This window comes from Neofelis nebulosa, chromosome 9 (genome assembly GCF_028018385.1).
Source record: "Neofelis nebulosa isolate mNeoNeb1 chromosome 9, mNeoNeb1.pri, whole genome shotgun sequence".
Lineage (NCBI taxonomy): Eukaryota > Metazoa > Chordata > Mammalia > Carnivora > Felidae > Neofelis > Neofelis nebulosa.
Genome location: NC_080790.1, coordinates 30,152,460 through 30,173,816, shown reverse-complemented (window position 1 = coordinate 30,173,816; position 21,357 = coordinate 30,152,460). Strand labels below are relative to the sequence as shown.

Here is a 21,357-nt window from a genome sequence, read left to right as displayed (position 1 = left end):
TCAAGAGAATGTGACAGAATGGTCCTCCTTGCCACGCATATTCGTTTTCTCTTTCCGCTGTAACAAATGGCTATAAACCTAGGGGCTTAAACGCTCAGTAGCTTACGGTTCTGGAGGTCAGAAGTCTGACATGGGTCTCTCTGGCAGGGCTGCGTTCCCTTCCGGAGGCTTGGGGGCAGGGGTGGGGTGGGTCCATCTCTTTGTCTTTTCTATCTTCTAGAGGCCACTTGCATTCCTTACTCGTGGCCCCTTTCCTCCATCTTCAAAGTCAACACTCACACCTCTGACCATCTTTCCATAGGCATATGTTCCTCTGACTGATAACAGCTGGGGAAGATTCTCTGCTTTAAGGCCTCATGTGACTAGATTGGGGCACTGGATAATCCAGGATAATCTCCCCATCTCAGGGTCCTTAACTTTAATCACATCTGCAAAGTCCCTTTTGCCCTGTGAGGTAACATAATTATAGGTTCCAGGGATTTGGATGTGGACGAGTTTGGGGGCCACTGTTCTGCCTGCCACACCAGGCCTGACACTGGTTCTTCCCTCTGCTCTGACTGTCCCGTGCACGGGGGCTCAGCTGATCCACGGGAGTCTCTGGGCATCCTTTCTTTGCGGGGGGGGGGGGGGGGGGAGGGGCAGGGAAGGAGGGAGGGGAGCCGCTGAGTGTACGACTGAGGGTCTTCAGTCCAGGGCTGATAGGTAAGAAGGGTAAGAAAGTACAGCCCGCTTTCTACCATACTGGACGACTGGTACAGAGCAATGAGCAGAGAAAAGTCTTATTTCATTTTGAAATGAAGAAAAGCCAACATGTGGCTTTGTTCTGTAACTGTTTTCGAATGTTGATATCCTAGGGTTGATTACAGAGTTCAGAAGCACAGGTGCAATTCTGTTCCATTTGTACCGAAACTGGGGGCTAAAACAAAATCACGTCGAAGGTCGGGGGGCACGAGGCACACGCGGATCCAGGCTGCAGTGAAAACACCAGTGTGTTGGTTTCCTTCGTTCTGCCGGCTCGAGTTCACCTACTAGCCACTTGCTCCGGCTGTCCTTGCGTTTAGCCCTTCTGTGTGCCTGTTGGTATTAAGTGCAGTCACGAGCCTGTTGGCTGTGCACTTCTAAACCAGAGCTCAGCTGCAAAACAAGGGCTTGGTCCTGGGCTTTTTGCTCAAGCACAGCGTTTCAGTCTTCAGCTTGGTGGAAGGCTTCAATCATCAGAAGCTTTCTCGGCAGATGAGCAAAATCTTTGCTGTGAAGTCAATTTTGGTTGACATTGTAGGGATTAACCCAAGATTTAATACCTGCCCTCTCCCCAGTGGTCATGCATTTAGCTGTGTGCTCTTGGGCAAGTCACTCAACCTCTCTGAGGGCAGCACCGCCTCTCTTACAGCAGGCATGTGATGACTGGGGAATGAACTCTGTGGTTGCCGGAAGGCTGGTGCGGTTGGGGGTTAGAGGCTTCTTCATGTGCAGGGAGGGGGGACGTGGGAGCATGCTGGTACCACAGTGGTTGAGGCCTCCCCTGGTCTGGATCAGGAGCAGAAGCCCAGGAAGTGCAAGGTGAAGGTGCGGAGGAGCAGAGACCGCGAGCCCGCTGCTCGGCTGAATGGGGAATCGAGGGGACAGAGAGACGCAGAGAGGCAAAGAGGGAAGGACCAACCACTTGCCAGTCCCGTGACATCAACCCCCCTTCCCTTGGGCTACCTAGACTGATTTTCTGTTTCTTGCACCCAGAAAGATCTTTGTGTAGGATGCTTGGGAATCAGGATTCGGAATGAGCACTGCATCCTGTAAATCAGATCATTTTTAATACTTCCGGTATTTTTATCTCATATTTGCCTTTTGTTTCCTGTTAATAGTATGAGTCTCTTAAATTCTAAATTTAAAAGTCTAAATCTAGACGTGAAAGTCTAAATTCTGACGCAGCCCTCCTAAGGAAACGCGGGGAAGGAGTCTTCTGAGCCTGGCACGTATGAGCAGAGTTTCCAGATTTCAGGGACTCCTGCCTGGCCAGCTTCTTCCCAGCCCACACCTCTCCTCGGAGTGCTCATTGTTGGTAGGCTGGGCACTTCCTGTAGAGCCTCATTTCCTCTCTATAACATGCGGGACTTTCTATGGCCCCAAGGCTCTGTGATCCTGAGAAAGCAAGGCGATCCCAGTGATCCTAAGGTGGGCACTGGAATCCACTGAGGACCCAAGACTCCAGGAGAGGGATCAGATACCAAATCAGCCAAGCACTGGCCCTTCCTGCTTTTCATCTTCCAGAAACACAGGCCCCACATCTGCCTCTACTTTTGCTTCCTCCCCTTTCCTGCCCCACTCCCTCCCTCTAGATGCACTAAGACCTTTTGGTAAAGAAAGGATTGAAGGGAGCCCCCTCAGGAAGGAAGCCAGGGGGCTGAAATCAGAAGCAATTTCAGCTGGGCACACGGATTTCCCTTCCACCTCACACACACTTCTTATACCGGCCTCCAATTTATTGTGTTCCCCACATTCCACTGAAGGATGCATCACCTCCGTGCAACACATCATGTCATTACTGACTACGCCACCTAACTGGAACCAAGGCTGGAAGGAAGGGAGGGGCGGCTCGTTTGGTCTGTTAGCCCAACCTTCATTTATTGGGTGTCTTCCGAGTACAGAGCCAGTCACTGAATCACAGGACGTCAGGGCTGGTGGCGCCCTAATAAATCATCCCGTCCGCCCCCAGGACTTCTCAGATGGCAGCACTCACACGGAGAGGTTAAAGCACCTGCTTAAGGTCACACAGCAGAGCTCAGGCCAGAATTCAAGACATCCTGTCACCACTTCGTTGTGCTTTCTAGCCCACCCTATGGCTGAAGGAAGGTGCAGATGATTGATTCGCTTCTATGAGTACATAAAGTGAAGGAAAACATGCAATTTCTCTTAAGTGCTCCAAATTAATAAGGACCCAGGATACAGAAAAAGATGAATAGCAAAGGCATTTTTAGAAAGCGAAATTGGAAAGCATGGAGGTAACTCTTCTTCTGCAAATGGTGATCACATTAGGAAAACGTGGGGGGAAATAGTTTTCTGGGGGGAAGGAGCCTTTATTGAATTGGTTTTCCCTCCCTGCTACATTTGCTCGTTCATCCGCCTTCCCACTGGCACACAACACTATTCTTCCGCCCATTTTTCTTCCCCCTGACATATTTATTACCTTATTTTCATATTATACTATAACCCTTGGTATACACAGCTTTTAAAGCAGCTATTTTTAATGCAAGATGACGCGCCAAGCTTTGAACCCCCCAATAAAATTGACCGGGGACATCTGGCACTAAAATGCTTACACTTCCTCCCTAGAGAAGCCTGCTCTCCGTTTGCTATCTTTAAAAAGTAACGTAGGAATGAAAATAGGTTGACATTTCGAAAACAAAACAATGACCAAAAAAATCTCATTTTTCTATTTCAAGTTAAAGTCTTCAAGATAGATCCTTTGAGAGTTGACATTTGACGCAATTGGTTATTTTCATATATTTGACTCTGACTATATACAAGGGCCAGGTAGCTCATCTACTAATTTTTCTTCAGAGGAATACAAGATAGTACTAAACGTGTCATTGTAATTCAATGTTAAAGGTACAAATGCTGGGGCGCCTGGGTGGCGCAGTCGGTTAAGCGTCCGACTTCAGCCAGGTCACGATCTCGCGGTCCGTGAGTTCGAGCCCCGCGTCAGGCTCTGGGCTGATGGCTCGGAGCCTGGAGCCTGTTTCCGATTCTGTGTCTCCCTCTCTCTCTGCCCCTCCCCCGTTCATGCTCTGTCTCTCTCTGTCCCAAAAATAAATAAAAAACGTTGAAAAAAAAATTAAAAAAAAAAAAGGTACAAATGCTATAAATTTATGAAAACAAAGGATTTGTGATTATTTCTTTTGACAATTAAAAAATAAATATTCTAGGGTCTTTGAGATAACAGCCTTGATTAAAATACAGCTCCTGGAGATCCTTGGGGAATTCCAAAGGATCTGGAGACACTCTGGTTGTCAGGTACACATGTTTTTACTTTTTAGGTGCAGAGAAATTAAGTCGTGACTGAAGCTTCTGAGCTACAGGCACAGAGGTCTGTGTTAGTTTCCGCTGCTAAGGTTAAGCTGTGGGTCTGCGGGGAAGAAGGGGTCATCTTGTGTCTGAGAGTCCTTTGTGGAAAGGGAGATAACTATCCTGCCCTTAATGGTTTCTGGTCAAAAGTCCATCTATTATTTGAGATTTGTGCTTGTTTGCTCTTCTGATCGTTTGCTTATTGCCTGTCAATATCTGTATATCTGCTTCAGGGAGAAGTAGGTTTCTCGTATTATAATGAAATAAGATGGGCTTATTATCCCAAAGAAGCGAAAGAGGTTGAGATTGGATGTCAGTATGAATGCTCGATTTCTACCCCAGCTAAAATAATAGAACGGAATGGGGACAGGCACCTGGTGCTCAGCTGACTGACAGAGACCACTCCCCTCCCCGCCCATTCTTCCCCATTGCCTGGTGAGCTCTTCTGGTACCAGTGCAGAGGCCTAAGGTCATATGGAGAAAAGAGGAAGGTCAACCTAGAGCACCATATCTTCTGGGCATCTTACCTGTCGGTGTGCAGGAGTGAGCACGTGGTACGGTCCACCTTCCTCATCTACAGATGACAAAACTGAGGACGAGAGAGAGGCGAAGGCCTAGCCTGAGGCCACGTGCTTGTGGGCAGAGCGAACACTGGATTCCAGCTCTCCTCATTCCCAGATAAATATCCTCTCTACCAATCGGAAGTGCAAATGCCATTTACTTCCAAATGTTCATTAACCTGTGCTTCCCTTCTGGAAGAATCAGATTTCTTAAATGGCACCTGAATTGCTTCAGTTTCTTTCACTTACATTTGTATTTCAGGAAGACATGAATTTATGCTCTAGGATGCGTTGGTATTATTTGTGGCACAAGATTAAGTATGCGACGCCACTTGGTTTCACAGCACTTACCCATACTGAACGATGCCCATCAGTGGACCGGCAGGGCCAATGTCAAGAGCTTGGGCAACATCAGCCAGGAACTGCTTTTGGATTCGGAACCGACGTTTGCCAATGCTTGAGCTCCCGTCAATTACAAATGACAAGTCAATTTTGCAGTCTGAGGAATGGAAAAGGGGTCTGTTATTCTGATGATCTCTCATTGCATTAACCTGGGCATTCTCCCCCTCCCTCTTTCCCACCAGACCCCTCCCCCCCCCCCGAGAATCCAATGAAAAGAAAATAAAAAGAAGTGGCAAGATGCAGAGTATATTCACTTATTTATATTCCTGACAGATTTTCACAGGGCCCCAAGATCCGGGACACTTGGACTAGTACTTATTTCTGTAAATGTTTTAGAATTCTCTGCCCCAGCCACACTGATAGACTTCAGGAGCAATGACCTCCCATTCAAGTTTGGGGAAATCCTGAGGATGGTTTCCTCGGCTCAGACCACATAGGTTCAGACCCCTAGATGTAGAATTCACGAAGCCTGAGTCTCAGGAGCTTGTGCTCTCTAACTCTCATCTTAATTTTGTAGAATTATGTGTTGGGTCTTTATAAAGGCAAGAAAAAATCAGCAAGGCCAGTGCGGAGGGGAGGGCAGGAATGGTAGAATGAGAAATTAATACCAATCTTCTCGTCATGTCCCTGGGTAAGGCAACCATAGAATAAACCATAGAATTATCTACACCTATCAGTACTTGTTTGTAGCAGTCTTTGAATTTTCCCCTTTCTTTTAGTTGTGATAAAGACTGGGACATTTTTCTGGCTAGGATCCCTGGACTTCCATGAATATATGGAGGTTATGTTGGAGGTGGGGGCGAAGAGCTATTCTCGGCCTCTCAAATGCTGTAGAAATAGGTGGAAAGCCACATAGGCTAATAGTGTCTTCTTTGCTCTCGACTGAAATTGCATCACCTCAGTATGATAAAACTGATTATTCAAATCTGATCAGAAGTTCTTATTGGGAGGTATGTATCCCTTTGATCAATAAAAAAAAACAAAAACAAAAACAAAGACGGGGAGGGGTGACTGGCTGGCTTAGCTGGTTAAACGTCTGACTTCAGCTCAGGTCACGATCTCATGGTTTGTGGGCTCAAGCCCCACGTCAGGCTTTGCACTGACATCTCAGAGCCTGGAGCCTGCTTCGGATTCTGTGCGTGTGTCTCTCTCTCTGCCCCTCCCCTGCTAGCGCTCTCTTTCTCTCTCAAAAATAAAGAAACATTTAAAAAAGTGGGGCATGAATTGTTTAACAACTGCAATTTGGGAGACAAAAATATTTCAAAGCACAGTTCCACGTGGAGAAAAAGAGAAGGGGACAGTAAAATTGGGAATTTCTGGGCTGGAGCATCCATGAGGACACAAGGACCAGTGATGCCCTTTGTGCTTGGTGGTCACAGCTGCCTGAACAGCCTGGATCTCTTTAAGCTGCCATAGGATCGCCCATGAGGCCAATCTCAGCCTTCTCTTCTCTCCAATGCATGTTGTATTGCTTCCATGCGACTGGGGTCTTCCCTTCCCCAGAAGGAGGTCGGTGGGCAGGGAGGGATATCTATCTACCTATCAATCAATCAAAGTATATATATATATATATATATATATATATACACACACACATATATGTATGTATATATATATATATATATATATAATGAGAACAAGAAATGGACATGAATTGACACAGTTTTAAGCAGATGTGATGGGAAATATTTATTAAAGAGTGATACTACGGAATTGGCAGATTAAGGGAAAAAAGTTATATCTGAGAACGTGCTTCATTATCTTGCACTGGTGCATGGCAATGAAAGCGAGGGGAGAAGTAGGCGATGACAGCGACCTCTCTGGACCTGGCTGACTCTGCTCCATCTGGAATCAGTGCCTTGGCTCATTACTGGATCTTGCAAACTTTTACTTCCTGTCTGCCTGGACATTCAGTGCTGGCCAACTCTTCTTTTTCTGCTGGCTTCCCCTGTCCTTTGCTGCCCCTAAACTGCCTATACCCAAGCATGATCCTTGAGATGAAGACTACAGGAATCAAAGAAAATCAAGAAGTGAAGCTTAAAGATGTCACAGAAGCCTGGGAAAAAGCAGAAGAGAAGCAGAACAGTTCTAGGGCTACTGATGTACCCCACGCAGGACCAGCCCATTCTTTCCTATGTCCGAGCTTGCAATGAGAATTGTTGCCAGCAGGTGGCAGTGGTGTTCTTCAGGGCTTGCCGCTCACCAGGCAGGCACCTGTGGTTTGCTAGAAACGAGGACTCCCAGGCTCCACCCAGATCTACAGAATCAGATCCCCGTTTCAGCAAGAACTCCAGGTGACCTGTGTGCACATTAAAGTTTGAGAAGCACTCCTGAACAGGGCTTTTTCTTCTAGATGTCAGTAGATTAGTTCAATATGCCTTTTAAAATGAAAACTCTTTTTTTTTAATAACTTAATTAGAATAAGTCCCCGAAGTGACTTTTTCTTTTTTTTTTTAAAAGAATGTTTATTTTTGAGCCTGGGAGGGACACAGAGGATCCTAAGTAGGCTCCTCGAGGACAGCAAGGAGCCTGATGCAGGGCTTGAACTCAGGAACCGCGAGGTCACGACCTGAGCCGAAATTGGACGCTTAACCGACTGAGCCACCCAGGCACTCCAAAGGCGGTTTTCTTTTTAAATAAATAAAGCCCACGCGGGGCGTGGCTGGCTCCGTTTGTAGAACTTTGACTCTTGATCTCAGGGTCATGAGTTCAAGTCCCATGTTGGGTGTGGAGCTTAAATAAAGCAATGAGCCTCTTCTTCATGGACAATTTTTTCTCATTTCTTACAACCTGAACCTCGTTCAGGGTTCAAGTGTTCCCTTCATAGCTAGGCTTTAAAGAAGTTGAGATGCTCTCTATTTGCTTAGGTCTCTTTACTACTACCTGGTGGCTGACACTGGAATCACCTGTGCTCCCCATTGCCCAGAATGCTTTAATGGTCTGGCTTTCAGCTCTGCGCATGTGCTCACTGAGACACAGCGGCTTTCTCGTATTGGGAGGAAAACATGCCGATATGAAGATGGCATCACTACTACAGGACAGAACTGAGTTACTAAATGTCCAGCATGAACAATTTATTACGGTCACAGAGGGCAGAGGTTGGAAGACGAGGAAGAAAAGGTAAGATACAGTGTCTACGGGAATCAATCTACCAATTTTCTGAATTGCTTTGGTTTTCTCCAACACGATACAATTTTTATAGATTAATGCTTTGTGTTGTCTCATACATTAGGCCAGTGCTTCTTAACCCTGGATATATATCAGAGTCGCTTATGCAGCTTCAACAAATAAGAATGCCTGGGAATCTCTCCGGGCTGTGCTTCTTAAGGTTTGATGTGCAAAGAAATCACTTGACTCAGTAGGTCTGGGGTAGAGCGTGGGATTCTGCCCTCCTACCAGGCCTCCAGGTGATGCTGATGTGGCCAGACCATACACTGAGTAGCAAGATCTAGGGTGAGTGGGATTCAGTAGGTATGAGCAGGAACTGGACATCTTGAGTCTTCAGGTGATTCTCACACACAGCTGGGTTGGGACTCACAGCTCCCTGGTAGCTGACTTGCAGCGACTTTCTAGGGGAATCTGCGGGTGCTCCCTTGGGCCTGTAGCACTCACCTGCATCTCGGTTTTCCTCTTTTCCCCCCAACCCCGCCTGGATCCCTCCTGTCTGGTATCCTCAGGTGGCTTCTCCACCTATTTAGTGCTGAAGTTCTTCAAGTTTTTTCACTTTTTAAAAATGTATTTATTTATTTTGAGAGAGACTGGGGGAGGGGCAGAGAGAGAGAGAGAGAGAGAGAAAGAGAGAGAATTCCAAGCAGGCTCCACTGTGTCAGCACAGAGCCCAACACAGGGCTCAATCTTGCAAACCATGAGATCATGACTGGAGCCGAACTCGAGAGTCATATGCTTAACTGACTAAGGCTCCCAGGCACCCCGGAAGTTCTTCACGATTAAGCCCTCTGGTTTCCCTAGGTCACCTTTCCTGTTCTCATGACCTTGGTTTTAAACCCCAGCTCATCATCTTCCAACTCTGAATTCCCAGGGGGCTCCTCCTTCTCAAGTCAGATCTGGGGAGTCAGGCACCTACTGGACCGAATGTCTTTCAGAAGATGGAAGACAGAAACCATCTCCCTGCCCTACCCCTGTGGACCTCATGGCAGTACCATTATCCCAGCTGCTTCCTCTCTCATACCTCCCCCTCCAAGCCTCTAGATTCTTCCTCTCTGTTTCCTGTTTCTCTCCATTTCCAGTTCCAGCTCGGAGCTCTGTCTGCCCTCATGCCCAGTAAGCCCCTGGCCCTGCTGGCAAGCCAGTCTCCTCCTCTACCCCCCTCCTTTGTCTCCCTTTTCCATCCCACCCTGTTGCCATAGTGATGTTTAAAAAATCCGATCCTCTCTCCTTCGTGTACACAGTTTAAATCCTCCATAAGCTTCCCTTTCCCCTTAGAACAAAGTGACAGAAGAGAGGAGATCAATAGATCCAGGGTGGGAAAGAGGTGGGTTTGGGTGGGAGTAAGCGGGGAGAGAGGGAAGCAGATTGGATGTCACGGCCACTATGGGTTTCTAGTTGTCAGTTAACTTACTTGGATCTCCCTGGGATAGCGGCTCCAAAGCTTGTGTGCTTAATTCTTCTTTTGGAACAAATCCTGGAAAGAGCAGTAAAACTTTTGGTGACTTACAAGAACAGGAAGCATCTGGCCTTACCCCAGGGATGGGGACATAATGGATATTCACACCCAGCTGCAGGGCGAGGGGCTTGGCTACAGGCTGACTGTGTTCTTCTCCACACCACCCCCACCTTGAGAGAGAAGACTGAATTACTGACAGTCTACAAAAGACATGGCAGCTTATGGGTGCTCAGGGGTCTGAAGTCAGAAGACTTGAGTTCTGTTCCCTACTGCCTGTTAACTGAGTCTGTCTGAGCCTTAGTTTCCTTACCTGCAAGCAGTAAGCACTTTGCCAGTGTGAATTATCCCTCTGTAAAACTCTGAAATTCAATCTCAAGGTCAGGGCATGTGTCTTACCCATCGTATAAACCTTCATGGTGCCTATCACCATAGGTCCTCGGTCAACATTTGGTGACTGAGTCAATGCACAAAGATGGGTGAGACACATGGCCAGTCTGACGGGTGGGGGGGGCAGATGTAAGCTGCAGGGCAGGAGATAAGATACCAGCAACTCCAACAAGTGAGAGGGTCTAGAACGCAACCCCTCCCCTCCACAGGCTGAGATTAGAGGGGAAGCTACAAAAGGGTTTTGTCCTTTTAGTGTGTGTGTGTGTGTGTGTGTGTGTGTGTGTGTGTGTGTGTGTGTGTATGTTGAATTTCAGCCTTGGGAATTTGCTTTAGAGCCATTTACATGGAAGCCAAGTTCACACATGTATCATTTAAAGGAATAAAGACCATCAATAAGATGGCCTGGGAAGTTGGTCTTCCTATTTTCAGCATGCCTGGAGTGTGGGGTGCCCTCCCAGAGGCTCTGTCAGAGGAGGGAAGTGCGGGGGGCTCTGCTCTTGGCTGTGGTGAGCTTTCTCCAGGCTTGTTAGTTTTTCCAATTTGCCAAGCACATGATTTCATCTTTCCATGAAAGGTCAGTCTGCTCATCCCACTTCCTCACATCATTTTGAAAATTCGCTTTGGGTGTCTAACGGCATTTCTCAGCCAGGAGCCTCTCAGGGAAACTGTCCAAGGCTCCAGGTTGGAGGGAGGGGGGAAGAAACATGAGGCCAGAGGCCTCTCCTCCACCCCGTCGTTCCCTACCAGTAAAATCTACCCTCAGACCGAGAGCCAGAAGGCTGTGTTTGCTGTTGGAGTTTCAGACCCTTAATTCAGTAAACAGTAAACAGCGAGCAACACTCATTCATGTCACGGGCCAAGCTGAATACCACTTTGCAAAGAAGGACAGGGCAATAGAAGGAAGTCAGAGTGTGCTTCGAGATGGAGTGAGCCTCTAAACCTAATTTTGGGGTGAGGAACTCACTCCCTTGTACATTCGGGTCTTCATGACTCTCACTTCCCTTTTGTTATCCGGTGGACAACAGTGGCCTCTGTGCCACCAGCTGGATTATCAGACTCTCGTGATTCTGTAATCCTATGTCTCCATCTAGTCGTGGCCAGGAGGTTGGGCTGTATAATTACCTGCATCTAAAAGGACCGATCCAGGTTTCCACAAGTCCATTTCCCCTGATTTTCAAAATTAAAAAGAAGCAAACTTGTTATTTAGGTGAAACCAGCAGAAACTTTCAAGTGAACTGCCCGGATGATAACATTTTCCACTTGTGGCAGAGAGTTCAATAAAAGAACACGGGACCAGACGTTAGGAGGAGACCACCTAAAACCTACAGCGTTTTTTCTCCTGGGAAGCTCTGAAAACCAAAGACAAAAACATCTTTGCCCTTTCCTTTCTTTTACTGTGCACCAAGAATCATGGACTATAAAAATCCCGGGATTCAAGGGGACCTAAAAGCTCGTCCAATCCAGACCAACCTCCCCAGCATGCTTCCACAACATCACTACCAAGTGAGTGGATGGCTGGTGCTTGGATACAGCCAGAGACAGGGAACTCATTACATACCCAACCAAGACAGTACATTTCTTCTCGGACCATTGAGACTGTTAGAAAATTTTTCATCGTATTGATCGGAAATCTTAATCCATCCCTCCATCCACACTTACTAAGCACCCAGCATATACCCAATATCATTTCAGGTACATTTGACTCACCCATCTATTTTATGTTCTCTTCCTTAGAACCACACAGAACAAATCTGGCCCCGTCAGGGAGTGGGCAGTCCACTCATTTCCTGGGGCTTGGCTGCTCATTGTGTGCCTCATGCAGAATAAAGCAGAGTCACCGGGCATTTCTATGTGCAGTAAAATGTTTAATGCCCCACTATAAACTGGGGTTGATAAGGTGGAAAGGGTGGTCGGGAAGGGAGGGGGATTCTTACCCAATAGTCCCTGACGTCTCTTGGAGAATCATGGCCAGGAGGGGCTCAGAGGCAGCACAAACGTGTTATGAAGCCTCATAAGGACACCAAAATAGCTGTTTCTCTTCCTCTGTCCCTTCCTTCTGCCCCCACCTCCCCAGCTCAGAAAGCGTAATCAGCCCATCAGCTTTGCGGCAGGCCGAAATGAGTAACACACCCAAAAGAAGTGATGTTTTCCTTCATAGGATGAAGGTGCCCGGCTATTTTGAAAGGCCGTCTGCGTTCGTGTACATTCTGATTTAGTGGTGAGAACTGAATTTAATTTGGCTCAGCCATTAACCAGGCGTACACCTTAAACGAGTCTCCTACCCTCTGTGAACCTTAATTTCTCTGCGAATCACATTAGCAGGTTGGGTGAGATGATCTCCCTGTTCAAATATTTATGACTTAGAAGTTTAAACGGTCGGCTCGCCTCATTTCTCTATCGCCACCTACTGGTAAACACACGCACTTCACCCTTTCCTTGAAGAACGCGTCTGGTAGCATCTCAGTTTTTGCCCAAGGCTTTCAGCACCCTTGACTGCTACAACGAATTAGAATTCTGGGCATACTCTAGCGAGAGAGAAACAGTTCCCTGACAGCAGGGAACCAAGCCCTTCCTCCTGTCCTGGGAGCCTGTCTTTCTGTTGGTGCCACTTATGTTTGTTTGGGACAAGCATGAACCAAATCACTTATCCAAAAGCCGGAGGCTGAAAAATATTTGGACAGCTGAGACTTGGTGTTTTTTGGACTTGGTGGTGATGGGAAGGAAGTCTGTGGGAACACTGACATTCTGGTGTTGAAGAGTAACCAGGTGATGTGAGGATAAAAGGCACTGGAAGACCCATCCTCTGTCTACCCAACCTTGGCCGGGGGGTTGGGGGACTTGCCTACCTTCTCTGACCTCAAGTTTTCTCCTGTGTAAAGCTGAGGTCATGAACACCTGCCTTGACCTGCTTCCCACAGAGGTTAATGCGTACAAAATCACATCGCAAAGAGTAAGCCAGTCTTAAAAAACAAGGACTTATTTTTTGGGACGATACTCGCTTGGTCATCTCATAGATACAGTCAGCGTCTAAGAGAAGAACTGGCTCTGAAGGATTTCCATGGAAAAAATGTAGATCCGTTAACGTTTACTGAGAGCGCGCTTGGCGGCAGGCACTGGCCAAGCACTTTGCAAGTTTAAGTCACAACGGCCCCGTGAGTTGGGTTACGGCTGCGACCTCACGTTACAGGTGAGGAAGCTGAGGCACAGGGAGAGATCGAGCTGAACTTCGAGCTCAGGCTCCAGAGCCTGCACTTAATCACCCCCTGTTCATCACACGTGAGAAGTCACTGTCACGCTGGCATCTCAGGGTCATCTTACGCCACTGAAGGACACACTACCTGGCACACTCCCCGTGACTCACGCTAAATGTGGGGGACCCCCATATCCCTGCTCTGAGACCCTGGTGATGACCTCTGCACTGGTGACAGCTTCCGTTCCCTGCACATCTGGAGGTGACCAGCACAGGACCCAAGCGGGAGCTGTAAGACACGGCCCTTAGGGCTGTAAAGTTTTATGGGGCAGAAGCACAGTTGGCCCTTCGCCCCCCCCCCCCACCGGGTTCTCCCCAGAGAATCCCCTGGAGTGTGAGTGTTAGGAGGTGGCGGTCTGAGAGGCAGCAGGCCTCCGGAGCTGGGGCACCCCCGTACCCTCCTTCCCTTGGCCCGGCTCCCTGCCTGGAGCCGCACGGTCCCCGTGGACAGTTCCCTCTTGCTGTAGTGAAACGGCAGGCACTCGCAGAGCCGCTGGCTGGGCCAGAGAGAGCACAAGGGCTATCAGAGCAGGCTGAGGACAGTCCAAGGTTCTAGGCACTTGATCTGTCACCGACGCATCCACAATGCTGGGTTTACAGACGGGTTGCCCTCCCAGCTTGGTGTGGGGTATTGGTTTGGGACCTGGCAGCCTTTTCGCGCGCAGACAACATTAATTCCATGGTTGGGTTTCCAGGCAGGTGAAGCCTATTGGGTTGAACATGGTAGCCTGAAGCCGGACAGCAGAAGCAGAATGGTTCTGAGGCAAAGTCACCGAGTTCTAACTGAAATCATCAGAAGCACCCTCCTTCCCCTGGAAATACAGCTGGCCATGCTAGCAAGGTGGCTCCTGCCCCCACTCAGAGGGTGCTGGAAGGAGGGGCAGGGCCTGGCAGTGGAGGCCAGAGGCGGCAGTGGCCTTACGGATGACTCTGAAGGACCGGGGTGTGGGGCCTTCTACCTGTGGAGGCAGAATTCCAGAACCTGAAAATATCTTAGTTGTCTTTGTAGTCCTAATGCAAAGCACAGTGTCTGACATCTAGCATGCTCAGGAAATAGACTTTCTTTTAATTAAAGAACAGTTCCTCTGCAGTGGGGGTGGTGGCTTAAATTGGGGACGTTGGGCAGAAGGCATGGCGGGAGGTGGGTTTCAAGTCTGGCGTCCTGTGGAGGAGAGGATGAACTACTGAGGCCACCGACAATCTCATGAGGTCCACGTATAGCTGTCCGCGTCTGTTAGTGGGTTGCCTTAAACACAGGTATTTAGTGGGGCTCTGAGATTTGGTCCCATGTGGTATAGATTTGTATCAGTGATGAGAAAAGAGGCAGGTGGCACATTAATCAATTATGCGGATGACAGAAAAGTCGGAAGGATAGTTAATACACTAAATGGCAGAATTAAGATTCAGGAAGATGGCAAGAGACAAAACTGAGGAATTTCACAGCGATAAGCATGATATTCTAAGTTGGGTTCAAAGACTCAATGGCACAAAGACAGGACTGATGTGACCTGCTTCTGTAGAAGTGCAAGAGAAAAACACCCTGGTGACTTGAGTTACTGAGTTATTGCCATGATGGAAGCAGAATATTTAGGCAGTGAGAGGCAGTGCCCTGGCACACACCCCTCGTGGGTGGCATCGTGTTCTGGTCTGAGTGCTCTGTGTGAGTCCTTCGAGGACTGTGGTCACAATCTGCCAGGTCACAGAAAGACCTGTGGGAGGAACCGGAGAAATTTATCCTAGAAAAGATGAGACGTAAGGTGGATGTGAAGGCTCTTTTTGTATATTTGAAAGGTTCTCAAATTCATACTCTTAAAAATGACTGAAAGGGCGCCTGGGTGGCTCAGTTGGTTAAGCATCCAGCTTTGGCTCAGCTCATGATCTCATGGTTCATGAGTTCAAGCCCTGCGTTGGGCTCTCTGCTGACAGCTCGGAGCCTGGAGCCTGTGTCTCCCTTTCTCTCTGCCCCTCCACCTCTCGTGCTCTGTCTCTCTCTCTGTCTCTCAATAAATAAATATATAAATGTTAAAAAAAATGACCGAAGACCCCAAGGGGTTCTTGTTTGTGTGTTATCCTACTAAAAATCAAAATGCTCGGTCATTTGAAACAGAATGTTAACTATTTCATCATTTAATATGCTTTTTTTTTTTTTAACACGAGAAATAGCTATTTTCCAAAATAATTCAGTGACAAGGGTGACAAATTTCTTCAATGCCTGGCATAACAGAAGACTGTGGGAATCTGATATCTGTTGCTCAGTCTGTTGGGACATGTTGTTTCGGTTGAAGGACGAGAAGAAAATCTGGCCTCACTCAGTTGTGCGGTGGGCGCAGGGAGGACATCCCAGGATCCCCATGAGCAGGGTCCTCAGGCTTCACTCTGAGACACACTGGTTTAGCCAAATTAGGATCAATGGGCCTAAGTTCTAGATAGTTACGTCTAACAGTGAGGGGGCTGGGACCCCTCCTGACCGCTCACTCAAAGGTATCTGACGTGGGGCAAAAGCCTTTCTCTGGCATATTCGGTGGGGAATCAGACCGGAGGCAGTTTATGCAATTCATCCCAATTCCATGTCTCAGTGATTTTCTAGCTGAAGAACTGGGCGACTTGCCTGATAGGCCTGATTACCTCTGAGGTGAGAGCCTGACAGAGGGTATCTAAGAGCCCCAAACGTTCTGACCTGCCTTTGCTCACGGTGTGCGAGTGGCTTCTGCCCACAGGCAGGAGCCCTAACGAGGCTGCGGGACCGGTGAGGCCTGGGTGCCCGTGGGCTAGGAGACACTCCGAGGCCAGGGCTCTCTGGGGGTGGGTGGGAGGCTCAGAGCAAAGTTCTAGGGATGACGGGGAGGGAAGGAGATGCAGAAATGGGTAGGATTTGAGGATACAAAGGCAGCTGGGAGCATCTGGAAAGTTTAGGAAGATCAAGCATAATGGCTGGGAGCATGAAAGAGAAAGGGAAAGGAATGAGGGCTCAGAGCTAGAGAACTAGAGAGGTAGCATTAGAAAAAGAGAATGGGGTCAATCACTGAAAGTAACCTTGGGTTCTTGGGAGTCAAAAGTAGGAGCTTGGAGATCAGGTAATGTGCCTCATTACCAACCACCCCCTGAGCCGTGTCTGATTTGTGGTGTATGTGAGCTCAATCAATCCTAGAGGCGGGTCCTGGGGTGTGCAAGGTGGGGGCATAGGCCACCCAGGTGGGGGCCTCTCAAGCAGACCCAACCCACGAGTGCTACTGGATGTCTGCACGGCTAGAGATTTTTCTCTTTGACACGCCAAGAACAGACAAAGCAAAGAGACGTTTTCTAGAAGGTAAAACGCCTTGGCATGCCCACAAACTCTGACCATGTGGCAGGATGAGCTGCAGGGGCCAGCAGCCAGTGCGTGGGGAGTAAGGTATTTGCAAGGGTGCTGGAGCACAGCTGGTGAGCAGCGGGCAGCTTACCCGGGCTGACCTGTGCTCCAGCAGGCTTCTGGAAAGCAGCTCTGGGAGAATCCCAACTTTGGATACCTGATGGGATCACACGGCATCAGCTGATTCAGGTGCAACCAGCAGTCTGCTCTCCTCCCTTAATTTGCCCCCTGGTATAAGTGCCCCCGGTTCAGATCTTCCTTGGAGGTCAGCCAAGCCGGCTGAGCTTGGCTCTCCTTCTGGGGGTGGTGGAGGAGGCAGAGATCCTAGCCAAGGGTACAGGGTGCGGGAGTGCCCCGTGCCTGGCTGCCTAAAGGGTTCCGGGGGCCTACTGAAGGCTAGGATGGCCTTGGAATCCTTGCCTTGCCCAGAGATCTGATTCTTAAAACCCTTTGTCCAGGACAACAGCATGTGCTTTGGCAAAGGTACAGTTGGGCAGCAACTAGATGGGGGACCACATGGAGCCCCTGCTCTGATCCAGTATCAAAGCAAAACAGAACCTACAGTCTCTAGGAATCTTTTAACATGCGGAGGACAGACTGGTATCCCCCAGCAAGAGTAAAACCTGGACTCTTTTCCTTGGGAGACCCAGGCCCCACATGGCAGTGCCCTGTGGCTGCAAAAGGCTTTGTGTCCCTGTATCAAGTGGATCAGCTTGTGGCCCAGGCCCTGAGCACAGTTTGTAGAAAGCACCCGGCCCTGCTGGATTTTCCTTTCTAATCTCTGCAGGCCTCCGGGGCATCACAGAGAAGAGAATTACTTGCCTCGTCCCTCTGCCATCCCAGGGCTTGGGCCAAACTTTAAGGGATCCACACAGACGTGAACAAAGGGTTGCTGGGAGTGTCGTAAGTCACAGAATTCCTGGAGGAGAGAGAATGGGCTTCTATTCTCTATATCATAGAATTACCCCAGCAAGATCGGCTCTGCCCTTCCCTAGACAAAGCCACAAATTTTTCTCTTTCTTTTACCCTAGTTCCTCAAGCATAAACCCCAGAGAGTATCCCTTTTCAGGTTTACAAGAGCCTAGTTACTGAATCCTTAGGAATTTCCATCATAACCTGCACAAAAGTGCCTCGAGGGAACAGCCATGGGTGAAAGCTTTGCATTCCTTTCAAGTTTCCTCACAAGCTGGGCCCCTGAGCAGTATCTCCTGTTGGCATCACTGGTTTAATGCCCTCTGTCCAAATCTAAATCAAATGGCAAGGATCTGGAATGACAAAGCTCATGTAAACACGCTTAACTTCCATCAGTAGCTGGAAAGGTGAGTTCAGGTTCTTACCTGGATCCGCGCGGGGGCTGTTTTGGCCGCTTGTGTAGGTGCTGGTGGCCCAGAGATCTGTAATAACATTTGACCGGTCAGAGCATGAATTTTCACTGAACTGTTCTCATTCTTTCCATGATCCAACCTAGCAAGACATTTCCAAGGTCAGAGCTAAGGTAAAGCTTTGTCCTTGGGAGGTCTGAACCTACCCCGAGGAGGCATTGAAATGGAAAAAGAAAGGGGGGGGGGGAGCAGGGATTTAACTCAAAATACTGACTGAAAATTCCACATAATAATCACCCTTGTATTTCACAATTGTCAAAGTAAGTATCTTTTACTAAAGTGCCATATTTTTTTTTATACTTCGTTATTCTTACAATAATTCTCAACAGTGCCACTCCTGAGGAGGTTAAAGTAATCCTTCAATAGCAATGTCACTTAACATTTAACAATTTGCTTAAATGGCGTTAACAGGGTATTGACACAAATAGCATTAGCTTTCAGTCATTTTAAAGGCACACGAAGGGTTATCCTTAATTACTTTATGAGAAAATCAAATGCAACTTCGGTGTTCATTATTTATTGGGCAATTGCTCTGAAGCAAGGTTTTAAAAGGAAGGAGGGGGATTTTATAAAGAGGGAACCATGGAAAATGAGCTGAGAGAAGGAACCAAGTGTCAGGGAGGGGGAGAGAAAAAAAAAGGTCATGGAACAATATCAATTTCTCTTAAAACCCAAACTGTCCACAAGTCAACGTTTCCCTCCCTTTGACTCTGTTCTATCTGTCTGAATACAAACTCTAAATAGCTTTGTTTTCTCTCTCATTGTAATAACGATAACATGTGCTCACTGTGAAAATATACGCCGTGTATAGCAAGAACCCACATGCAGTCCCTCTATCCTCCAGTTGCTGGTACACAAGTGAGATCAGCACCTGTGCTGTTTTGTCGACTCCTTCCTTGAGTTAACAACCCACCACAGGCCAGTCTCCTGCCAGGAGGTGCACATATTCATCAAAATGATAATAGCTGTGTGCTAATTGCTTTAACCATTCTGATGGTGGACAATTAAATCGCTTGTACTTCTTTTTCTGTTAGGAACAACATCTGTGTCCAGGCTCCTTGTCCCCCTCAGATGACGTTACCTCAGGATACATTCCAGTAAGTGCAAATTCTGGGTCGTTTCTCTACACTTTTGCCCAAACCACGTATCCTCAGTTTCTCATGTGAATTGGTGAAGAAGGATGTGATATAGCTTAATTTGCATTGATTTGATTCCTGGGGAGGTTAAACATCTTCTGCTCTATTTATTGGTCATTTACAGTTCTTCCACTGTGGCTTGCCTGGTCATGACCTTCACCTATTTTTCCATGGGAATGTTCATCTTTTTCTTACTATTTATAAGACTGGACTTGAAGACCTAAGTTTTCCAGATAAACTTAAAGACAGATAAGCTTTCAGAGAGGAGATAAACGGCGAGAAGGTGAATGACCACAGCCGCCCACGTCTTGCCACCAGGCGGCGCTCTGCTCCCTTCCTTGGTTTACCCTTCTTCGTGGGCACATGTAATCTGTTAGGTCTCCTGTGTCACCTGTGGCACTTCTTGAAAGGAACCCGACTAGGAAAATCATGCCCAGCAGAACCACCCGACCCTTGTAAGCCTGCGGTAGATTCAGCTGACCCTGCAGAGCAGGCCTGGAGGGATTTTCCATCTTTTCTAGAACTCCTTCCCCAGCATATCTATGGATCTGGTTCTACTGGCTGCCCTCTCTGGTCATGGGATGTGGCTCTGTGGGTGCCGGTGTAGTCTGGCTTCTCTCATGACGGACGGCCTCACTCCTGTCCCTCTGAGAAGTCTCTATTGCTCTGGCTCTTGGCTCCCTTACCCCCAGCCTTGATTTGTTCCTCACTGTCTTGTTAGGTTTGCCTATTCATGGGTCAGTTAAGGGGTGTCCAGACCCATCCTTTTTCTTCCATCTGTATCAGCTCCTCTTCTTGGGCTGGGAGGGCCTCTGTCTTTTCCTGCTACAAAGTTTCCACCTTCCGCAAGACTCCCTCCAAGTTCCTATGTTCTGTCTGAGAGGCAGCCTTTTATCTTATTGTAGAGCAAAGATACTCATTGATCTCAGAGGCAGATTGCTCCTGTTCTGGCTACACACTTCTAGGTGTCCTAAGCTGAAGGGACCCGTTGCAGGGATCTTGGTAGGGTGTGTTCACAGGTGTAGCCCAAGATCTCAGGGCAGTGCCTGACACATAGTAGGCTCTCAATAAATATTTGTTGAATAAACAAATAAATTATGTTTTACCTGGACACCCCATCTACAACACACCTCTACAATCTTTTGACTCTCGTCAATACAAAAGAGGAGAAAACCCTCAATAAAGGCAGTAACAACAACTCACTTGTCTATCAGCAATAAGAGAGTTGCTCTGTTATAGCTGGCAGAACATTCTCAGTTGATTTGAAGAAAAAAAGGAATTATCTGTGTACTGATTATGATTTAATATAGTTGGGCTAAAAGATCACAGCAAGCTACCTATAGCCATACATGAATATAGGCATTTGTGAAAGCAGACTTACAGTTACCTGGGGCTGGGGGACGGAGGGATCAGTTAATGGGTACAGGTTTCTTTTGGGGATGATGCAAATGTTCTAGAATCGATCGTGGGGATGGTTGCCTAACTCTGCAAATATACTAAGAACAACTGAATTGTACGATTTCAATGGGTGAATTGTAGGATATGTGGAAAGTATTTCAACAAACTCTTCTTAAAAAAAGAAAAAGACAGAGGCCTTCAAACATCCATTTTCACTTCTCTTCATTCCTACAGCAAATCCTTTGAGCGGGCAACATGGTTTCTTCAAGCCCCCTCTCCCTTCTTCCCTTTCCAGTCTGGCCCATTTCTTGGCAGTTACCGTGGAGGCGGCATGGAGCGCTCGTTCTGAGTGTTTGCCTGGCAGGCTGTGGGGCGGCGTGGGCGCTGGCCGAGGTTGAAGAGGGAGGCTGCCGGGCTGGGAGGCTGCTGTCCAACGGCCCCTGTCCCCCAGCCAGGAATAATGAGGCTTTGCCAGGTCAGGAGCCACTACATCAAGTTCCTTGAGGTTTCTACCAGCACAGGCCCAGCCTGTCACAGGATTTCCAAGCTCCTAGTGTAGCCAGATAAATATGCCACATGTTTAATTATACGTGTTATGTAAAAACTGACCTCCTCCGAGGAGACACCAGGAGCAAACAACTTACTCAACCACTCAAAAGTCTCTGAAAGAATCAAGGGCCCCTAAAGTCAAGAGCCTGAAGTTATGAAGAAGGAAAGCTTGTGGCTTGAGGGCCTCTCTCACCCAGGATCCTTGCTTCCTGATATTTCTCTTGCTGTCAGGCATCATGTGCCTGTGCTCGTGTTAGCCGG

The 21,357-nt window shown here is 47.9% G+C and overlaps 1 protein-coding gene across 2 annotated transcripts in view; it reads right to left on the bottom strand.

The window, feature by feature from the left end:
- VIT (vitrin) overlaps positions 1 to 21,357 on the bottom strand; it is a 106,907-nt gene that overhangs the window by 20,595 nt on the left and 64,955 nt on the right. The window contains exons 8-11 of one of the 2 annotated variants that reach the window (XM_058683028.1): positions 17,969 to 18,025; positions 11,155 to 11,199; positions 9,601 to 9,663; positions 4,971 to 5,118 (exon numbers count right to left, since the gene is read on the bottom strand). In XM_058683028.1, coding sequence (XP_058539011.1) covers positions 4,971 to 5,118; positions 9,601 to 9,663; positions 11,155 to 11,199; positions 17,969 to 18,025 — 313 coding nt within the window. The remainder of the gene's footprint in view (positions 1 to 4,970; positions 5,119 to 9,600; positions 9,664 to 11,154; positions 11,200 to 17,968; positions 18,026 to 21,357) is intronic. The other variant, XM_058683029.1, reaches the window with a different exon arrangement.